This window comes from Populus trichocarpa, chromosome 11 (genome assembly GCF_000002775.5).
Source record: "Populus trichocarpa isolate Nisqually-1 chromosome 11, P.trichocarpa_v4.1, whole genome shotgun sequence".
Classification (NCBI taxonomy): Eukaryota; Viridiplantae; Streptophyta; class Magnoliopsida; order Malpighiales; family Salicaceae; genus Populus; species Populus trichocarpa.
In genome coordinates, this window is record NC_037295.2 from 5,277,649 (window position 1) to 5,300,539 (window position 22,891).

The 22,891-nt window shown below is 32.5% G+C and overlaps 1 protein-coding gene across 1 annotated transcript in view; it reads right to left on the bottom strand.

The window, feature by feature from the left end:
• LOC7455923 (glutamate receptor 2.5) overlaps nucleotides 1-22,891 on the bottom strand; it is a 74,791-nt gene that overhangs the window by 37,360 nt on the left and 14,540 nt on the right. Inside the window, exons 2-6 of the mRNA XM_024611671.2 lie at nucleotides 12,905-13,070; nucleotides 11,515-12,812; nucleotides 10,169-10,475; nucleotides 9,663-10,060; nucleotides 9,237-9,522 (exon numbers count right to left, since the gene is read on the bottom strand). Coding sequence (XP_024467439.2) covers nucleotides 9,237-9,522; nucleotides 9,663-10,060; nucleotides 10,169-10,475; nucleotides 11,515-12,812; nucleotides 12,905-13,070 — 2,455 coding nt within the window. The remainder of the gene's footprint in view (nucleotides 1-9,236; nucleotides 9,523-9,662; nucleotides 10,061-10,168; nucleotides 10,476-11,514; nucleotides 12,813-12,904; nucleotides 13,071-22,891) is intronic.

Consider the following 22,891-nt stretch of genomic DNA (forward strand, 5'->3'; position numbering starts at 1 on the left):
CTCAAGCCCCCTCACGTTCCTTCCTCGATTACTGCTCCTATTCTAGCAACTACAACCCCCTGTCATCGATAAAGTACTCAGGCTCGTAGACCCCCTGATAGGTATGGTTACTCTCCTTCCTCATCTTTCACAACCACCTTGTCTTCTACTTTTCTTCCTTCATCTTATAAACAGGCAATTGAGCACGAGTGTTGGCGAAAAGCCATTGAAACTGAACTTCTCACACTTGAAGAAAACCAAACCTGGGATGTTGTTCCATGCCTCTCATCTGTGAATCCCCTTGGCAGTAAATTTGTGTTTTCTATCAAGCGTCGTTCTGATGGGTCCATCGACCGTTACAAGGCTCGGTTAGTGGCACTTGGCAACAAACAGGAATATGGTCTTGACTATGATGAGACCTTTGCACTAGTCGCTAAAATGACCACTGTCCGAACTATACTCGCCCTTGCTGCATCTCAATCCTGGCCCTTACATCAAATGGATGTCAAGAATGCCTTCCTTCATGGTGATCTCAAGGAAGACATTTACTTGAAACTTCCTTCTGGTATATCCACTTCCTCATCTAATGATGTTTGCAAACTGAAACGTTCTTTGTATAGTTTGAAGCAAGGATCGAAAGTATGGTTTGACAAGTTTCGATCCACGTTGCTGGGTTTCTCCTTCACTTAAAGTCAATATGACTCCTCTCTCTTTCTACAAAAGACATCCATGGGTATCGTTGTCCTCCTTGTTTATGTGAACGATATCGTCATCACTGGCTCTGACTTGGAGGCAATCTCTGCGATTCAGACTTTGTTGCATTCTACATTCCACATGAAAGACCTCGGTTAGCTCACCTATTTTTTGGGCTTGGAAGTGCATCATCAACCTCACGGTCTCTTCCTGCATCAGCCAAGTATAGTCAGGAACTAGTTCAGTTAGCCGGCCTCACCAACACTACTTCGGTTGACACTCCCATGGAACTTAATGTGAAATATCGTTGTGACGAAGGGGAGCTTTTTGATGATCCTACTACCTATCAGAAGCTAGTTAGTAGTCTTATCTATCTAACTATTACTTGACCAGACATTTGTTATGTTGTTCACACTGTCAGCAAATTCAAGCAAGCACCAAGGCATCTCCATCTATCTACTGTCTGCCGTATAATTTGCTACATTCTTGGCACTCCTAGTCGTGGCTTATTCTTCCCTACAGGTTCTTCACTTCAACTATAAGCCTATAGTGATGTTGATTGGGCCGGTTGCCCTGACACTAGGAAATCTACTACCGGCTGGTGTATGTTTCTTGGTGATGCCCTTATCTCATGGAAATGCAAGAAATAAGACCACGTCTCCAAATCATTAATTAGTACTTAAAAGTGCATTTTTATCAAGGTTTTATATCATCATTTTGCACTTAAAGTATCAATAACTCCTTAACTAAAGCATGTTTTATAATAACAAGTCTGATACTATAAGATACCTTTAATTTATGGTAAATGTTCATCTCAAATACAGGCCTATCACATAAATCATTGGATTGATTAATGAGTGTAACTACTGAAATTGAGAAGACAAAGAGAGGGTCAAACTTAGAAAAGAGATGCTGGTTCTGTCCAAACTAGAACACTATTCAGTCATTGGGTCATATCTGGAGCTGTAGATCTTGGATTTCAATTTGGTTTATATGGCTACAAAGCTAAGACATAGGCCTAAAACATTCATGCGAAGCCCAAGACTCAATTCTGCTGTTTAGAAGTCCAAATCTTAGCAACAACAGAGAAATCAGAATATGTCCTGCAGCCCAGACACTGTTCAGTGTTTAGCCCATATCTCGAGTTCTAGAAATCCAAATGTACTGATTCTTTTTTTGTTGGAAAGCTGAGACAATTTCCTATAAATTTCATAGGATAATCTATTCAAATTCTGACATTAGTAATGACGTTTTGTTCAGACAAAAAGATAAGGATTGTCACCAAGTCAAGATGTGGCCACCCACTCAACAATTAGTCATCAAATCAATAGTTCCAAATTTTGGCCTATAAAAGGAGGCATTTGCCATGCAGTAGGCATCTTGGTTTTCAGATAAAGATCATGCTCTTGCTCTCTCTCTTTTTGTAATGCTTAAGTTTTGTTTATATTAATCTCTTGTTTATGCTTTTCATTTCCTTTCGTTTACTTAGTTAACTTATATCTTATTTATGTTCTTATCTTGTTTATTTATGTTTCTCTTTTTCATTATATTTGGCTAAGTTTATTATGTCAAGGTGAAAAGGTTACACTAATGGTTTAAGAATAAGTATAGTGTAAACTCGACGTGGACTTTAATGTTTAATACTAACATGTTTTATATTTGTTATCTTGTTCACTTTTAATACTTTTCTTATTAAATAGTTAATCTAGATTTATGTTGTATAACACTTGGTACAACAAATACTTTGCACTTTCATAGCCCAAACCGTATGGTATAACCGACACTTGTGTTATGAAAGGAACTTGATTTGTTGTTAACATAAGTTATAATCATGAATGTCTAACAACATTTACAAGTATTAGCATTATTCGAATGAGATAACTAATGTAATCATGTTAATAATTTATAATCTGATTGAAACCTTCTTTGTGTGTGGTTTCCAGTTGAATAATAAGAGTTTATACTATACTTGTTTGAAATACCATTAGTGGATCCTCTAACCTTGACAATTGTTTTTATCATTGTTTAATCCTTATATCAATATCACATCTCAAAACTCTCTTTATTATTATTATTATTACTACTACTACTACTACTACTACTACTACTACTACTACTACTACTACTACTATTACTATTCTTATTGTTGTTGTTGTTGTTGTTATTGTATTATTGTTATTTATAATTTATATAGTTAACCTCCTTTTGGTTCGACCCCGGTCTTGCCGGGTTATTTATTACTTCGACACTCCTGCACTTGGGAGAAGACATCAATCTTTTGGTTGTGTCAATCATCTACTGAAGCAGAGTACCGAGCCATGTCTGCTGCTTGCTATGAGATCATTTGGTTGCGTGGTCTCCTCACAGAACTCAGTTTCTGTCCAGTTCATCCTACTCCACTTCATGCTAACAACACTAGTATCATCCAAATTGCAGTCAATCCTGTCTATCACGAACGCACCAAGCACATTGAGGTTGACTGTAACTCAATCAGGGAAGCATATGATCATCAGATTATCACCCTTCCACATATCTCCACCACTCTACAGATCGCAGATATCTTCACCAAATCCATGCCCCGTCAGCGCCATCATTTCCTTACTGGCAAATTGATGCTTGTCGATTAACCAACATCAATTTAAGGGGGGATGTCAAAGGAAATACCTATACCTACACATTTAATGCCAGCAGATTCTTTGCCTATTTATTCTTTCCTTTATTGGGATATACTAGCTGTAGGTTAGCTTAGCTAATTCTTTCCTTTTAGGTTGTTGTCCACAAGCTCTTGTTGCCTAACTTAGCTGTTTCTAAGGGCTGAAGATCAGCCTATCTTATTTCCTGTATCAACCTATATTATTTCCTGTTGTATTCTTTCCTTTCTTAGCTTGTAAATTCTACCTATATAATGGGCAATTCTCAATGAGAAGACACATAATTTTATTCAAAAGACTCTAAACTGTCATTAGAAAACACCAACACCATAGCAATTATAAGGCAAACCAAACACCAACCAGCTTACCTTAGGTAAGGCATACTAGGGGTGCTAATACATTTCCTTTACGCAACTAGTCCCTTGCCTTAGAATCTCTGAAAGACCAGTTAGGTTTCCTAATGACCATAATACTAGGTGGCGACTCCCTTATTCACAAAACAAAAAAACTCGACATGAATCCCCGCTTTCAGGGAGGGTCGCCGCGACTCCGCGCTCTGCGCGAGGGTGCGACACATAGTATGGTCAAAATGAAAATAAATAGATTAAATATTGAAGGAGGAATATATGAATTAATTGTAAAAATGTGATTAATATGATACTTAGTCAGTCATTTGGATGGGGACTAAGGTTATAAATATGATATTTAGTCAGCTAAAAGAGAGAAAGGTTATGAATATGATACTTTATCAACCATATAGACGAGACTAAGGTGATGAATGTGATATTTAGTCAGCTATGTGGATGGGACTGAGGTGAGGGAAATGATACCTAGTCAGTCGTGTGGACAGTGATTAAGAATATGGATATGTTACACAATCAACCATTTGAACGGAGGCTATTGATATAAACATGAGAATTAATAGGTTATTTAGATTGAGACTCACAAAATTAAATTAAAGTTGGCTATTTGGATAGTGACTTGTGGATATGAATTAAAGTTGGCAATTTGAATGGAAACGAACTAGTACTAGGTAATAATTGTAGTTAAGGAAAATGCGTAAGCACTAAATATAATCAAATACTTCTTAATTATTTTTTATGTTATTATGATATTTAAATTGGTAGTATGTATATCATTTCAAATGGCTTTTCATTTGGTAGTGAGTAAATGTTTTTATATGCCAAGAACTTATGGTTATTGATTTTGAAATGTTTACGTTAGATTTTCTCATATATTTCATGGACATATTGTATAATTAATAGGGAGAATGTATTGTGATCCATAGGGGGAGCAATCATTCATAATTTTTGGTGACATGTTAATACTTGTGAAAGTATTAATAGTTTGTCATCATCAAAAAAGAAAAAAAAATACTAGCAGAAAGCTATCATTTGCTCATAGTTTTGATGAATCAAACCAATAAGAAGTTACTAATCATTTTCTTAAAGTTGTGTTGATATAGGTTCTTTACTATGTCTGACATTTCAAGGATTATCGATAAGTCTTGAAGTTGTGATAAAAATATGAAACTATATTAATGGTATACTTTTCTTCAAAATTAGTCTTAGGATGTTATATGTTGTTCAAGTTTTTTTAAAAACTAAATTCTTAAAACCAACTTTTTATACCTAAAATATTATCCTGAAAAATTAGTCATAAAATTCCCTAAAATACCTTATAACCCTTAAAAAGTCTAAGACCTCTAATACACCAGATAACCATACAAAACACATCTCTAAAGCCTTTTGGAATGCTACACTGTAAGCCAAATAGTATGTGGTTTACCAATTAACTAAACTAGATATAAAATTTCAAAGATAACTACTAAACTAGATATCCTTACTAGATAAACATTTTTTAGACCACTCATATACTAGATGATTTTTTAGCATATATGGTTGGCCATTTATTACTTGAATGAGTTGAAATTATTCTCTGTCTCTTGTACTCAAGTGTGTAAAAGTCGTACCAAGCTTGTCCTTGCACTTATGTTTGAATATGAAAATACCTTATCTCTCATCTTCCAACTAGGATAAGCAAGACAAGCAATTTAATTTCCATCTCTATGACACCACTCTATTCTCTCTTGAATAATATAGTTTTTACATCATTTAGCTTAAACCATATTATATACCAATCTTTAAAAATTCAAAGTTCTTGGCCTATTCTTACATATTCTAAACAACTACAAGCTTGATTTTCTCTATAAATGGGCCTCTTCTTATATATTTTAAAGGTTGTTACAATCATTAAGCTTTTATTCATGTTTATACAAAATCAATTCCTTTAATTTCCAAGTGTACTCTTTATTATTCTCTTATATATTGATTGCTTCACCTACCTCACTTAAAAACAATTAGATTACACCTATTAAAGACTTGAGATTATTTTCTAATATAATCTATTTTTTGTGTATATTTTATTTCATTTGTTTTTAGTAAAACTTCTTGTTAAAGTGTATATAGCACTATAACCACTAAGATTTTAGTTATGACCTTTATGTGCAAGCTTGTATAGATTTCGGTCTATCTTCCTCAAAAAGGAAATGTTGGGTTTAATCTTGTTTCCAATCTTAAAAGGTCAATTGGTTCTTTGACATAGAGTGTGAAGTAGACAGTTAGTTATAAAAGAAAATGGAGTATGTGGTAAAAACAAATCACTATAAAATTCATTTGTTTCTCTCCTACCTATCTCTTTATTTATTTTTTATTTTTTATTTTTTTGCACTTTTACTTGTGTTGTTATGTGGATTGTATGCTTAAGCAAGCCATTTTCATGTGTATGGATGATAGAAATTGTTGTGGACATGTGTTTGATATTATTGTGTGGTTGAAAAGGTTGTCGTGGTTGTGATCTTGTTCTTTGAGGTGGATTTAATTATAAAAAAAATACCTCGTCCATCTCCATCTCTTAAATGCTTAGGGGTATCAAAAGAATTATGAGATCAAGATTCATGATTAAGTTTGTTCTTATTTTTTTAAAAAAGAAATCTAAGAAATGGATCTTGAGAGGTTTTAAGGTAAATACATATATATTTTAGAGTAAAAAATGGATTTATAAAGATGATGGGAGATAATTTTGATATATTTTTAATTTAAATGTTGTAAAAAATAGAGTTTTATAGGAAAAATAAGTGGTGATTAGTTATTTTCATAACTTAAAAGTCACTTGAAAAGATAACAAACCAGGAATCTTTTAAATTAGATAACTTGTCATTTTTTAAACCAGACTCACTCTATCTTTAGCATTGTTTAATGTATTTTTTTAATTATTATCTTTTTATAAAAATCAAGTTGGTACTCATATAAATTTTAAAAATTAAATACATAATAAGAATATTATTCCTTTTGACATGATTTTAGTGAAGCGAATTTTAATGAAGTGATATTGAAAAAGTTTGAGACAAAATTTTCCATTAAAATTTTAAATTTATTTGTCGTTAACTAATATAATATATTTTTACATATTAATATTATTATCAATATTTTTAATTGAGAATTTATGGCGCCATATAACTTTAGGGGTTAAGAAGATTTTCGAATAATTGATAAATATTTTTTATTTTGACGTGATAAAACTAGAATGAAATTTCAATCTTGATTTTAGAAACATTGGTTTATGATAAAAAATTTCATGTAAAATTTATGGAGGAATAATACTTTAGAATTTCTCAGAATTCATAAATCTTTATGAAAGGATTTTTTTAGTAAAAATTAAAAAATTTTACTTAATTTATAAAAATCATCTAATTTTATAAAACTTAATCTTGGTAGATTTGTAATGCATAATAAGAGTTGATTAAAAATTAAAACATATTTTAGAAGCAGTCTCATAGCATCGCGCAGACATGTTTGCAAGCTTTTTTTATTTGATTTGCTTCCACTATCATAATCTTTAGATTTACCGACGGAATGTTTCGTCGGTATTTACACTATCATTCTATTGGTAATTAATTTACCAACGAAATCACCGACGGAAACACTCCGTCGGTGAATCTTGTGTCAGTAATTTTTTGTCCGTCGGTAAGTCCGTTTGTAATAAAAAAATATTATTACTGATGGATTTACTGACAGAAAAAGCAAGCAAAAAGAAAAATTACCCGCTTCATTCCATCGGTATTTCCCTCGGCAAAATACCGTATGTAATTCCGTCGGTAATTATTTAAAAATATTTAAAAAAATCTATTTTACAAAACTATAAAATAATTAAATTAATATAAATCAACACTCTATAACACTCAAAATGCTTGGAAAAAAGAAGAAAATCAACTCAAACAAATTTGCAACAAATAAATTCAACTAAAAAAATTCATATGAAAAAAATTTAAAAATCCTATAAATAAATCAATTAAAAATTGATCTCATATGAAAATAAAAATCCTACACCAACATTCATACAATTATTAAGAACAAAAACAATTAAAAACAAATAAAAAACAAATATAGTGAAAAAAACACGAAATAAAAGAAATCTTACCTTAATGTAGTTGTAAGTGAAGCTAAGAAGAGAAAAACAAATTCATAAAGTATACTAATTAAAAAAAAATTAAGAAGAAAAAAGAAGAAAGGAAAAGAAGACATACCTGAGCATAGAGGAGAAGAGAAGGAGTTGAGGAGAGAAGAGAAGAAAAACAAATGGATATTGATGTTTTTTACATATGAGGGAGAAGAAGAAGAAGAAGAAGAAAGGAGACGGGTCTGTTGTGAAATTAGGGATTCTAGGTTTTTTATTGGAGTGTTTTACCGATGGATAATTAAATATTAATATTTTTAATCATTCCGTTAGTGATTTCGTTTATAATATATAATTTAAAATTTTCATTTAATAAAATTTTTTCAGAAACCGCTAAATATCACCGACGACTTTTCAATCTGTTGGTGATTCCGTCTGTAATATTTAATTTAAATTTTTAATTTAATCTTAAGTTTTTAGAAAACCGTCAAATAACACCGAGGACTTTTCAATCCGTCGGTGATTTTATCTATAAAGAACAATAATTAACAGTGCAATTGGGAAGTGAACAGTTCCATCCGGAAAATACCGACGGAATTTTCAGTCGATGATTCCCTTTGTAATTGACATGGTGAATAGTATTCACAGTTCACCAACGGTTTTGCCGACAGATTTTACCGACGGAAATATTTCCTGTTCCCTCGGTATATTTCGGTAATTTTGTTGGTAAAATCGTCAGGTCATCATTTTTTTTACTTTGTTTTAATTATTTTGTTTCTCACTGTAATTCCCTCGGTATATACCAAGAGAATATTTTCATCGGTAAAATCTGTCGGTATATTTTCGATGGAAATATTTTCTCGGTATTTCCGTTTGTATTCATCAATTTTTTGGTAATGTTCCCTTTACTTTAAGATTCAAGAGTTTCGCAATATTTGTTTTTCTTTCGATTCGTGGATTTATTAAATTTACCAGCAAATGTACATAAATAATATTCATGAGTTTCCTGAGTTTTTATATATATATATATATATTAAAAAAAGATAAATCACCCTACCAAATCATATCCTGAATCTATAGACTTAGCTTAGTGTATGCATCTAATCCTATTGACAAATTTCAGTGCTTAGTCAACAACGACCTTAATCACTGCAAATGGAGTTAGGAGAACTAATTAATATTCACCGTAACCTTGATCTCTGGCCATGTTCTTCATTTTCTTTTCATCTTTTTGATCCTTATGTCGTGAAATTTATGGCATTTCAGTCTGAGCTTGCGAGGAACCCTAATTAGTCTCCAAATTGTCAGAGTTACTCACATATTCCCACTTCGTAGAGCCCCATTCATCCTTATCTAGTGCTTGAGCAAAAGTTGAAGCCCTCCTAGGAACTCGGGTTTTATTTCCGTTGTAAAAGTATTTTGTAATTCTCTCTTCACTGCTTGAACCACTCTTACCACCTGGAGTGAGATGGCCTCCATCTGCTTCTTGATGAGGCCGTGAATTCCTGAACAAGCGAATGAGAAATAGCAGAAAACAAATAGTAGATATCGCAGCAGATACAATGTAGATTCCCTTGAAGCTGCGGAGGCTCAGGCTTTCGACATTATTATTAGTTGCCGAAGTTGAACACTCAGGTGAGGGGGCAAACCACTTTTCTTCGAAAAATGTTATGTTTCCATCCTCCGATAGGCATAGAATCTCTCTAGAAAAATCAGCAGCAAAAGGAGAGCCTTTTTGGAATGCCTGCAGGTACAGCAAATATCATAATATTTAGTAATAAACAAACGTTCAAAGAAATGGCTTCACCGTGTTTCAAGTCTTTAAAAAGGTTCCTGACATCATAATGCAAAGAAAATAGAATTGCAGTGGATATTAATACTTACAAAGCCGAGCCCTCCAAATCTGTATGTGGCTTTTGAGCCGCTGTAACTTTTACAATGTTGATTGAGGAAAAGTCTCTCATATGGGAGTTCAAGAAAAGCAGCAGCTATGCTGTTCCTTTCAAATTCAGTTGTGTAATTATTTTCACGGTTAAAGACCTTGATTTTATCGTGATCAAATCCAAGAACATCCTGGAGGTACTGCTGGACGAAAGAATCATCATCACAACCAACATTCAACTTGTCCTTCTTTAGTTTCTCAAACTCTGAAAAATTCGGTTTCATTCGTTGCACGGTGAGCATTGAAGTCAAACTGGCAGTGTAGCTTGAGGTTAAGATAAAGACAACACAAAGCCACGCTACCACCACAACTCGAGTGAAGTTGCTATAAAGTTTCTCCCCTGCAAAATGTAACAATGAGCTTCAGATTGAGGTTACTGACAGAGAATGTGCCGTCAAAGAGTCTTGGATACATATGCCATATATAACTTGTGAAACTGAATACTTACTCTGAGCAAAGAATAGAGATGAAAATGTGAACCAAAACGCGGTCCCGAACTGATACTTCCGAGGTCCTCTAAATTCTGGATTCGTTTGGTGCTCGAGGAACCAAATTATAAGCATTGTGTAGATGAATATAGCACAACTCACCATCCACATCTCTAAGTTAAAAGGCTTCACGAAAATCCATGTTGTATCTTCAGTCTCAAATGGAACTATCATGGACAATCCTGACTCTGCGTAAGGTTGAGTGAACTCTACGTATTCTGTTCTTTCAGCTAATATGGTTATATCTCCAATGGCAGCATCATAAGTCTTCCGATTAACAAGTGGCACAAGAGTCAAACAATGGCACTCAGCACAAAAATAATGTTGAAAAAACAGCTGATAGAACGAGACAGGAGCAAAATAATGGCAAAATCATACAACTCCTCAATGGGCCTCAATGAACTAGTCAAAGTTTGTCTAGTTAAACTATGAGAAAAGTCTGAAGTATCTCATAGAAATGTATGGTGGAGAAATTTCAATTTCTTATCAGAAACAATGCTATATGAATTTATTCTTGGTTTTGAGTTGCAGCCAATTTCGACTCTGTGTCATCTCTTCTATTCGGATAAGAATTTATAGTCGGCAAATTAATGATATTTATATATTCTATCTATAATATATAATAATAAATCAGAAACAATTCCAATTAAAATATTAGAATAACATATGGATTTCTGATTAGAATAGGCTCATATTACTTAAATGTGTGTGAATACATGTGGATATGTAGTATATGAACACCCTTTTCTTAATATTATCACCATAATTAAATCTTATCAATAATTTTATTTTTTTTTAATCTTTAACAGCGTCTATTGGCAATAGCGTGGCATTGACTAGTTATTCTAGAAGGCTATCTTGATATGCATGCGTTCATACTGAAAATTAGAGAAGATCACATTTGGATGTTTTGGCAATTGGGTTTTTTTTGTAGAAGATTGTGGAATCAATATTTATGGATATTATTTATAAAAATCTAACTAAACCTAAAAGATAAAATTTAAAAATATAATTTATATTATTCTTTAACATACCCCTAAAATAAAAGTTATTTGAATTTAAAACTTATACATATTTACATTAACTTGTACTTAATTTTTATTAAATAAATAGGAATTGTGACATTCAAACTCGTGATTATGAAGTCATCAAAATTTTAATACCATATTAAAATATCAATTTAATTTAAAATTTTAAAATAATATTTCAAAATATAATTTATATTATTCTTTAATAAATATCTATTATCAAAGTTAAAATTCAATTCTTTAATAAATATCTACCAGCAAAGTTAAAGAGTCGTTACCTTGTTGTAGACACCTTCAATCATATCGCCGTACTGCCCATCAAAGTGGACGAATACGTGTGGTATGGAGTAATTCAATCGTCTCACAACTTCGTCAAAGAGGTCAACGCAAAAACCTACTGGCCGCTTCTCGCCACTTCGAAATGTCACAAACTTATCGAACGAGGTTCTTTGAGGGACTATTATTCGCAATGGCTTTGCTTCAGTAGGCATTGCCCATCCTTTTGGGTCTCGGCCGTTGAGATCACCAGGCCAAATCACTGGACCGGACAACCCTCCTGTGGTTTTACCACCATCACTGTTTCTGCACCTTCCTTTGCCTTGTTCCACGTAGAGGGTATCCGAGAAACCGCAATTTGGCAACCAAAAATCCAGTTCCTTACATTTCTTCCCATCCACATTAACAATCCTTAATGTAGGAGCATCTGACAGCATCCCATCCTTGAAACGTATTCTACCACTCAAACCAGTGAAATCGCTTTCTAATACGCTGTTTAGAAACATTTTTGGACTCCTAATGTTGCTACCTAGTTTTTCTATGGCCTGTGTGATAATACCAATGCTGTCATAGGCTCTTAATGCTTGAATTCCTGGCTGAAAATCATTTTCATTTAGATACTCTGACCGAAAAATTTTCTGGAACAGTGCTTCGAATCTTTTGTAAGAACTGTTGGAAGAATAGTAGGTTTTGATTCCTAGAGTGCCTTCCATAGAAGAAAAAACAGGATTGTCCACAGAATCCAAGAAACTAGTAATACTGTTTGCAACTATCCAGACCGTGTCATTGCCTACAAGCCCCGCTTTCTTAGCTTCTCCGAAAATACAAGTGAGCATAGGCAAAGATGACTGAAGAACAATAAAAACACGAGCTTCTGTTTGATTTTGTAGCTTCATAAGCTCATCTTGAACAACATCTTTTGGATCTGTTAAAAATGAAAACGGTGGAAGAACCAAGCGGTATTCAATCTCCGAACCAACCTCTTGTAGAGCCTCGGTTAAAAGAGCTAAATTGCCAGATTCACTTCCTAACACGTCATCTTCATAAATCACGACTACCCTTTTCCAATTATAAGAATGGACAAGAGCTGCAATGCATCTCATCTGTTCTGACCCATCACTGGCCATTCTAATTAGAAAAGGCCAACGAAGTGAAGTTGATATCGGGGTTCTGGCTGGTGCTGCAAATGAAAGAATTGGAACTTGAGACTGGTTTCCAATATTAGCAACCAGGGCTGCTTCCTCCCATTTGTCCATGCCAATAATCACTTCCACTTTCTTCTCTTTGATCAGCTCTTCAGCTGCAAGAAAAATTGACCAGTCACTACTGCTTCAAATCTTGTTAATGTTAAGCTAGAAACTCAAAATCATTTAGAGATGGCTAGATTATTACCTGCATATGCTGCTTGAAGAGGGTCTCCTTTAGGATGCTTGAAGTGAAGAGAGAGCTTGTGGTTTCTTGAGATGTTGTTGAAGTTTTGGACTGCAATTTCCATTGCTGTTTTCTCTTCTTTCCCTGAACGGGAATTGCCATCAATGATAGCACCAATATTAGTAACCTTGTTAGTGCCGGCCGCAGCTTCAACTCCATCAGAGAGGATGAGAAGGAAGGTGATGAGCACAGATAAAAGAAAGAAAGGTTTTAGAACTTTATTAACAGGAATAAGAGGGCAAGTCCTTAGTTGGGAATTTACTTTGGTGAACAAATTAGCCCTTTTCATTCTGTTATACGAAGTTTTGATTTTGAAAGTCTTAGAATCCTTATAATACATGGATATATATATACACACACATATTCACCAAAGATTTATCTGTAGAAGGGGAAGACCAGATAGAATCTGAAATTGCTAAGAAAACTGGTATAATTGAAGATTATGTCTGACCTGGTCAGCCTGGACCACATCAAACTTTGACTTTAATACGCACCCTAAGTATTTCTATATTCTACACCTTGACTTGCATAAAAGGAAACTACATGTACTAATTAATAATTGCCTACAAGAGTCAAATTTCTTGTTTTCATCACACCTCTCTCACATTTGCGGGGTCGTTTCGATTTAGTGATGCAATTGCATGTTTTAACAAAGTGTGTGATATTAAACAATTGTAGTTTATTCAATCTAATCAAAGATTAAAAATGAATTGAGTTTCAAGCCCTGGTTGCTCATATGATGGTCACTGGAGACTTACATGGTCGTTAACTTCAGGGCCCATGAGATTAGTCGAGGTGCGCGCAAGCTGGCCCGGACACCCACGTTAAACTAAAAAAAAAAAAATGAACGGCAAATTCAACTAAACCACCGGACTAAATCTCTTGTTAAAAAAATATAATATTATTTTATTTTATTATTTATTAAGAATTCAATAGTATTTTCAGTTTTTTTGTTTAGTTTATATATAATTTTTTTATATTTAAGTTATATAAATTCTTTACGAGTATTTATACAGTATGAATGAAATTATACTTCTCTTTAATTTTTTTGGGATTGCTTAACAAATCTAAGATGAGCTGAAACTAATAAGTAGCATATTATTAGAAATTGTTGTTTATTATCAGAATGAATCCATTTTTTACCGACAATGGCATGGCATAATTAATTATAGGTCTGTTGAATTTTGTAGAGAACTTTCCAAACAAATAACTGTTGAACTTTATCCATTTTCTCTTTATAGCTCTTCTCTATATTTGAGTATAATACTTAAAATTACAAATCTATTTATAAATCTCAAGTTCTAACTAATTAAAAAATTAAACTATTCAAAGAAAATCCGAATCTAATAAAGAATCTAACATTCTATTTAAACAAGAATTCATAAAGGATTCACAAATCCTTCTTATAATAAACTAGTTTATTATAAATCCTTCTTCATAAAGGATTCCTATATTAACTAGGATTCCTATATTAACTAGGATTCCTTCTCTAACTAATATTAAAACTCTTATAAACTCTAAATCCTATTAGCCTAAATCCTAGTTGATATTGAATTTCAACACTCCCTCTCAATATCAATTGTCATCATTCTTCATAACTCTCAACATATCTCTCATCTTTGCAAAAATATCATATTTGAGTGGCTTTGTGAAAATATCTATAACTTGGTCTTGAGTCTTTACATACTTAACTTCAAATTTCTTATTTGCAATGCAAACTCTTAGATAATGAAATCTTATGTCAATGTGCTTACTTTTGTCATGAAAAACTGGATTTTAGCTAATGCAATGGCTGACGAGTTGTCCACATAAATCTTTGTATGCTTCTCTTATGGCATTCACAACTCCTTCAATAATCTTTTTAGCCATATGGAATGACAAACACATGTTGTAGTAGCTACTAATTCAGCTTCACAAGTAGATAATGTGACAATAGATTGCTTCTTTGAACTCCATGTGAAAGTTGTGTCTCCCATGTAGAAAACAAAACCTATAGTGCTCTTTCTATCTTCATATCTCCAGCCCAATCACTATCACTATAACTCACAAGATCAAAGCTATTAGAATAACCATAGAATAAGCCAAAATCTATGGTACCTTTGATGTATCGTAAAATTCGCTTCAAGGCTTTGAAGTGAGTCATAGTTGGTGTCTCCATAAACCTAGTTACAAGTCCTACTCCATAAAGAATATTCGGACGAGTGCATGTCATATATCTCAAACTCCCAACTAAACTCTTGAATGTTGTAGAGTTTATTTTCTCCCCTTCATCATTCTTTAACATCTTCACTCCACACTCACTGGAGTATTCACTTTTGTACAATCTTCTATTTTGAATTTCTTGAGAATCTCCCTTGTAAACTTCTCTTGATTCACAAAAATTCCATCTTTTCGTTGTTTGATCGTAATCCCTAAGTAGTAGGATATAATACCAATATATGTCATCTCAAGCTCCTTGATCATTGCTTGCTTGAAGTCTATAAACATCTTTGGATTATTTCTTGTGAAGATTAAGTCATCCACATCCAAACATACAATAAGTGTATCACCACTCTCTTTGATCTTTACATAGATAACATATTTATGGGGGCATTTAACAAATCCATTCTTTAGGAGATAGCCATCAATGTGACAATACCAAGCCTATAGGGCTTGCTTCAATCCATACAAGCTTTTATTTAACTTTAAAACCTTGTCTTCATATCCCTTTACTTCATAACCCATAGGTTGCTCAATGTGGATTTATTCTTCAAGAAAACCATTAAGAAAAGTTGATTTGACATCCCTTTGATGATTCTTCATCTATGTTGGGCAGCGATGGCAATAATTAATCGAATGGTCTCCAATCTAGCAATATGAACAAAAACCTCTTCGTAGTCAATCTCATGCTTTTGACTATAGCCTTTTGGCACTAATCGTGCCTTACATCTCTCAACCTCTCGTTTGGCATTCTTCTTTTCTTTGTAGATCCATTTGACACCTATTAACTTCTTTTCATTTAGTCTAGAAACCAATCTACATGTGTCATTTTTCTCAATTTATACAATCTCCTCATCTATAGCAATTCTCCATTTTACATTTTTTATTGCTTCTTCAAACACTGTAGTATCACATGTAGTAAGATGACAATATAGTGTTATATCATTAATAAGATTAGTTACCTCATATAAGTCATCAAGGCTTTTCATCTTTCTTGGCAGATTTAGTGGAGTGCCACTACTTGAGCTTTCATTAGAAGAAGAAGAAGTTAAGCTCATTGGTGTTTATGGAGGTATGACTATAGGTTCTTGATGATCTTCATATCTTTCCTCATCTTCATCAAGAATTAGTAAGAATTCATATTTCCCACCATCATTTACCTTCCAATCCCATGTTTCTTCTTCATTGAACTCAACATCTCTATTAATCATCATCTTTCCTTCATTACGGTTATAAAACTTGTATCCTTTAGAATTTTGGTCATAGCCTACAAAGATCATCCTTTTGCTTTTGTCATCGAGCTTGGTTATTACTTGATCATCTACATGCACATAACCAATGCTCTAAAAAACTTTCAAATGAGAGACACTTGGTTTTCTTCTACTCCATGCTTCTTTTGGAGTCATGTCATTCAAGCTTTTAATATGACATCTATTTGACAAGTAAATAACACAATCTACAGCTTCAACCCAAAACTCTTTAGGCATTTTCTTGGTTTTGAGCATGTTTCTTGCCATGTTGAGGATGCTTCTATTCTTTCTCACCACTATATCATTTTATTGTGTGGATCTAGGCACCGTTAGGAGTTTTTTTTTATACCATTATATTCACAAAACTCATTAAAATTACTAGAACAAAATTCACCCCCTATCGTCTTAAGTGATTTTATAGAATAATCACTCTTCTTTTCAACTAATATCTTAAACTTCTTAAAATAACTAAACACATTAGACTTTTCTTTTAAGAAGTATACTCAAGTCTTTCTACTATAATCATCAATAAAAAGTAGAAAATATAAATTTCTACTAAACAAGCATGGTTTGATATGATCACAAACATAGATATATATTTCTTGTAGGGGTTGATTTGCTCTTGATGTAGACTCTTTAAAAAAACTCTTGTGAAATTGCTTGCCCACTAAACATCCTTCACACAACTTATTTGGATGTATAATGGATGGTAGACCCTTTAACATCTCCTTTTATGTCATTATCTTCAAGCTCTCAAAGTTTATATACCCAAGTCTCATATATCAAAGTCAAGTTTCATCTTTCACACATGTGTTTAGACATTTAGGCACATTCATCTCTATGTTTAAGAAGAACATTTTATTCTTTTTCATGGCTACCTTTACAATCATATCTTCTTTAATGTCAAGTAATGTCAAAGTACGATATTTCATCTTAATCTCATACCCTTTTTCCAACAATTATCCTAAGCTCAATATGTTGTTTTTCATTATTGGTATATAATAGACATCACCAATAAATTGATAACTTTCATCTTTCAATTTAATTAAAATCGTACATTTTCCTTTGATGACAACCTTTGAATGATTTGCAAAGGTGACATTACCTCTAATTGCTTCATCAAGCTTCATGAACTTGTCTTTATCTCCACACATGTGATTACTGGCTTCATTGTCTAGATACCACATGTTCTCTTTATCTTACATTCTCTCATTATGCACTAGTAGTAGAGTGGCTTCCTTCTTTTCTTCTACCACAAGATTTACAATCTTCTTAACCTTCTTAGTTGGACTCCAGCAATCCCTAGCATAATGACTTGTCTTTTAAAAATTATAGCATCAAACTTTTGATTTGTCAAATCTGCTGTAAAATCTAGATCTCGTATTGCTACTGCCAGTTAAACCAGTTGATCAGATCCCTTCATTCGATCGACTGTTTGATCTGTTGAGGTTGCCTCAACCTCATTTCCAAATCTTCCTCTTCCTCTTTCTTATTGAGAATATCCAAAACCATCTTGCTTTGAAAAAAGTGCTTGTGCACCCATATCCTTTTGAATCTCATTGACTTTTTCCTCATGGGCTTGTAATTTTGCTATGAGACCTTATATTAAAAGAAAACCATATTTTGTGACTCCTCTATAGCGACCACTATATAATGGAACTTCTTTTGCAGCAAGCATAGGATTTTCTCTATCATACGTGTCTCTTCCATCTTCTCCTCATATCTCTTTATTTGATTGTATATAGCCAATACTCTTGCAAAGTATTCTGAAATATTCTCTGATTTAAGCATATGTAAATTTTCAAAGTCACCACGTAGTTTTTGTAGACGTACATATCTCACATTGTTAGCTTTTTGGTTTGATTCTTGTAAAACTTCATATGTTTGCTTAGCGGTGGTTGCATTGGCCATTATCTCAAATGTGGTGTCATCTAGACATTAGTGGATGATTGTTAATGCAAGTTGATCCTTCCTTCATACCTTTTGCACGACCTTTCTTTGGACTGAAGTCAATATTGCTTTATTTATAGGCTCCTTAAAGCCTTTTTCAACCGTTTCCCACACATCTTGGGAACCTAATCAAGATTTTACTCGAATACACCAAGTTTGATAGTTGTTCTTCGTCAACCTATAACATTAAAGTGGAAGGTTTGAATTGACCATGTTAAATAATCAAACCTAAGCTCTGATACCACTTGTTGGAAAAGAATAATAGGGTGTGGTAGCTAATTTATAAGAACAAAGCTAACGAACAAGAAGAAGAATGTGAGGAATGATATTTTATTAAGAGTTTTCTCAAAAGATCACCTTTATAGCTCTTTTCTATCATAAGAATTATGTTGATGATGCAAGATGAATATACGTGTGATTTATATTTAATTGTAATGGTGGTGATCATAATATAGATATGAATGACTATAATGATAGTAGTCCATATATATAAATTAAAATTGACCATAACGATGAAAGCTAAAAAAGAAAAAAGTATATAAATCAGTGGCAACAACAAATTATTCTATTATTTGTTAAATGTGTTTGGAATAAAAAGAATTGAGTTACGTGATTGGAACGGAAAGATGCATAGTATGGTCGAAATAAAAATAAATAGATTAAATATTGAAGGAGGAATATATGAATTAATTGTGAAAACATGATTAATATGATAATTAGTTAGTCGTGTGGATGGTGACTAAGGTTATGGATATGATATTTAATCGGTTAGAGGAGACTAAGGTTATGAATATGATACTTTTTCAGCCATGTAGACGACACTAAGGTTATGAATATGATACCTAGTCAACTATGTGGATGAGACTAAGGTGAGGGAAATGATACCTAGTCAGTCGTGTGGAAGGTGAATAAGAATACAGATATGTTACATAATCAGCCATTTGGACGGAGGCTATTGATATAAATATGAGAATTAGTGGGTTATTTAGATTGAGACTTACGAAATTAAATTAAAGTTCGCTATTTGAACCGAAATGAACTAGTATTGGGTAATAATTATGGTTAAGGAAAATACGTAAGCACTGAATATAATCAAATACTTCTTAATTATTTTTCATGTTATTATGATATTTAAATTTGTAGCATGAATATCATTTCAAATGGCTTTTCATTTGGTAGTGAGTGAATGTTTTTATATGCCAAGAACTTATGATTATTGATTTTGAAATGTTTATGTTAGATTTTCTCATGTATTTCATGGACATATTTGTATAATTGATAGGGAGAATGTATTATGATCTATAGGGGGAGCAATCATTCATAAATTTTATTGACATGTTAATACTTTTGAAAGTATTTAATAGTTTGTCATCATAAAAAAAAAATATTAGCAAAAAGCTATCATTTGCTCATAGTTTTGATGAATCAAACCAATAAGAAGTTAATAATCATTTTCTTAAGGTTGTGTTGATATTGGTTCTTTACTATGTCTGACATTTCAAGGATTATTGACAAGTCTTGAAGTTGTGATAAAAATATGGAACTATATTCATGGTATACTTTTCTTCAAAATTAGTCTTAGGATGTTGTTATATGTGATTCAAGTCTTTTTAAAAACTATATTCTTAAAACCAACTTTTTATACCTAAAATATTATTAAGAAAAATTAGTCATAAAATTCTCTAAAACACCTTATGACCCTTAAAAAGTCTAAGGCCTCTACTACACTAGATAACCATACAAAACACATCTCTAAAGCTTTTTGGAATGCTACACAGTAAGCCAAATAGTATGTGGTATACCAATTAACTAAACTAAATATAAAATTTCAAAGACAACTACTAAACTAGACATCTTTACTGGATAAACATTTTTTAGACCACTCGTATACTAGATGATTTTTTAGCATATGTGGTTGGCCACTTATTACTTGAATGAGTTGAAGTTATTCTCAATTTCTTGTACTCAAGTGTGTGAGAGTCGTACCAAGCTTGTCCTTACATTTATGTTTGAATTTGAAAATACTTCATCTCTCGTCTTCCAACTTGGATAAGCAAAACAAGCAATTTAATTCTTATTTCTATGACACCACTCTTTTCTCTCTTGAATAATATAGTTTTTACATCATTTAGCTGAAACCATATTGTATACCAATCTTTAAAAATTCAAATTTCTTTGCCTATTCTTATATATTCTAAACAACTACAACCTTAATTTTCTCTATAAATTGGCCTCTTCTTGTACATTTTAAAGGTTGTTACAATCATTAAGCTTTTATTCCTGTTTTTACAAAATCAATTCCTTTAATTTCCAAGCTTACTCTTTATTATTCTCTTACTTATTGATTGTTTCACTTAGCTCACTTAAAAAGAGTTAGATTACACATATTAAAGACTTGAGATTAGTTTCTAATATAATCTATTTTTTTGTGTATATTTGATTTCATTCATTTTTAGTAAAACTTCTTGTTAAAGTGTATATGGCACTATAACCACTTGGATTTCAGTTATGACCTTTTATGTGTGAGCTTGTATAGGTTTCGGTCTATCTCCGTAAAAAAGGCAATGTTGAGTTTGATCTTGTTGTTAAAAGGTCGTTTGGTTCTTTAACATAGAGTGTTGAGTAGGCGATTAGTTATAAAAGAAAATGGAATATGTGGTTAGAACAAATCACTATAAAATTTATTTGTATCTCTCTTACCTATCTCTTTATTTATTTTTTATTTTTCATCTTTTTTTGCACTATTACTTGTGTTGTTATGTGGATTATATGTTTAAGCACGCCATTTTCGTGTGTGTGGGTGACAAAACTTGTTGTGGTCATGTGCTTGATATTATTGTGTGGTTGAAAAGGTTGTCGTGGTTGTGATCTTGTTCCTTGAGGTAATTTGGTCTAAAACCAAATTATTGGATATAGTTAAAAAATACCTCATCCATTTCCCTTTCTTAGATGCTAAGGGTATCAAAAGAATTATGAGATCAAGATTCATGATTAAGTTTGTTCTCAATTTTTTTAAATGAAATCTAAGATCAATAATAATTTTGGAAAAGTTTAATTGGATCTTGAAAGATTTTAAGGTAAATATACATATATTTTAGAGTAAAAAATGGATTTATAAAGATGATGGGAGATAAGTTTGATATATGTTTAATTTAAATGGTGTAAAAAATAGAGTTTTAGAGGAAAAATAGGTAGTGAGTAGTTATTTTTATAATCCAAAAGTCATTTGAAAATATAAAACAAACCACAAGTCTTTTAAATTAGATACCTTGTTATTTTTTAAACTACGAGTCTTTTAAAATTTTAAATTTATTTGTCACTAACTAATATAATTAATATATTTTTACATATTAATATTATTATCAATATTTTTAATTGAGAATTTATGGAGCCATATAACTTTAGAGGTTAAGAAGATTTTTGAATAATAATGATAAATATTTTTTATTTTGACTTTTTATTTTGACGTGATAAAATTATAATTAAATTTCGGTCTTGATTTTAGAAACATTGGTTTATGATAAAACTTTTCATCTAAAATTAATGGAGGAATAATACTTTAGAATTTCTCACAGATTCATAAATCTTTATGAAAGGATTTTTTTAGTAAAAAATAATATTTGTTTTTACTTAATTAATAAAAAAAATAATCTAATTTTATTGAACTTAATCTTGGTAGTCCCGCGCAAACATGTGTCGCACGTCAGAAAATCCGCGCGGCATCGGCTGGCGATTTTATCTTTGCGTTGATTTAGGGTCTTGGGAGTCGCCACCTAGTAATTTATTGAGGGTTACTAGGAAACCCGGATGTACTGATCTTGTCAGAGATTCGCGGGTAAGGGACTGGTTGTGGTTAGGGAAGGTATTAGCACCCCTAACGCACCCTACCTGAGGTAAGCTGCTTCGTGACTTTGATGTGTTAAGAAGTTTTAATAATTGTCTTTTCATCGGATATTAGAAATACAACTTACATGTAAGTTAATAAATCTTGACCGTGATCCAATCAAAATATTATATTCTTCTTTAATCTCTTCTTTAATCTTTACAATTTTATCTTAAATAAAAATAAAACATCCATAAAACAAATACAAACAACACATACACTTTCACTATATCTTTTCTTTTCTTTTCTTTTTTTCTTTTCCCTTTTTCTTTTCTTTTCTTTTTTCTTTTACATCCACATTACAAAATTATAAAAAATTAAACACTCAACAAAAATTACATTACATAATCCAAAATTTACAAAACAGTCCCTAAACTCCAGAAATTGCAAAGGAACCACTTCTGGAATCGCAGCAACAGTGCTGGAACAGTGGCGGCGCGTGTTCCAACGCGCCACCGTCACTGGCGGCGCGTGTTCCAACGCGCCGCCGCTGGAAACCTGAAAAAACAGGGGTGCCCGGAGCGTCTTCCTCCCTTCTTCCTTGCCGGCGGTGACCTGCACTAACAGCAAAATCCCAACAACCAGTTGATTTTAATTTTTCTTTCCTTTGTTTTTTCGGATCTGCTTTAGTTTTCCTTCTTAGATCAGTCCCGATTCTCTGCCTTC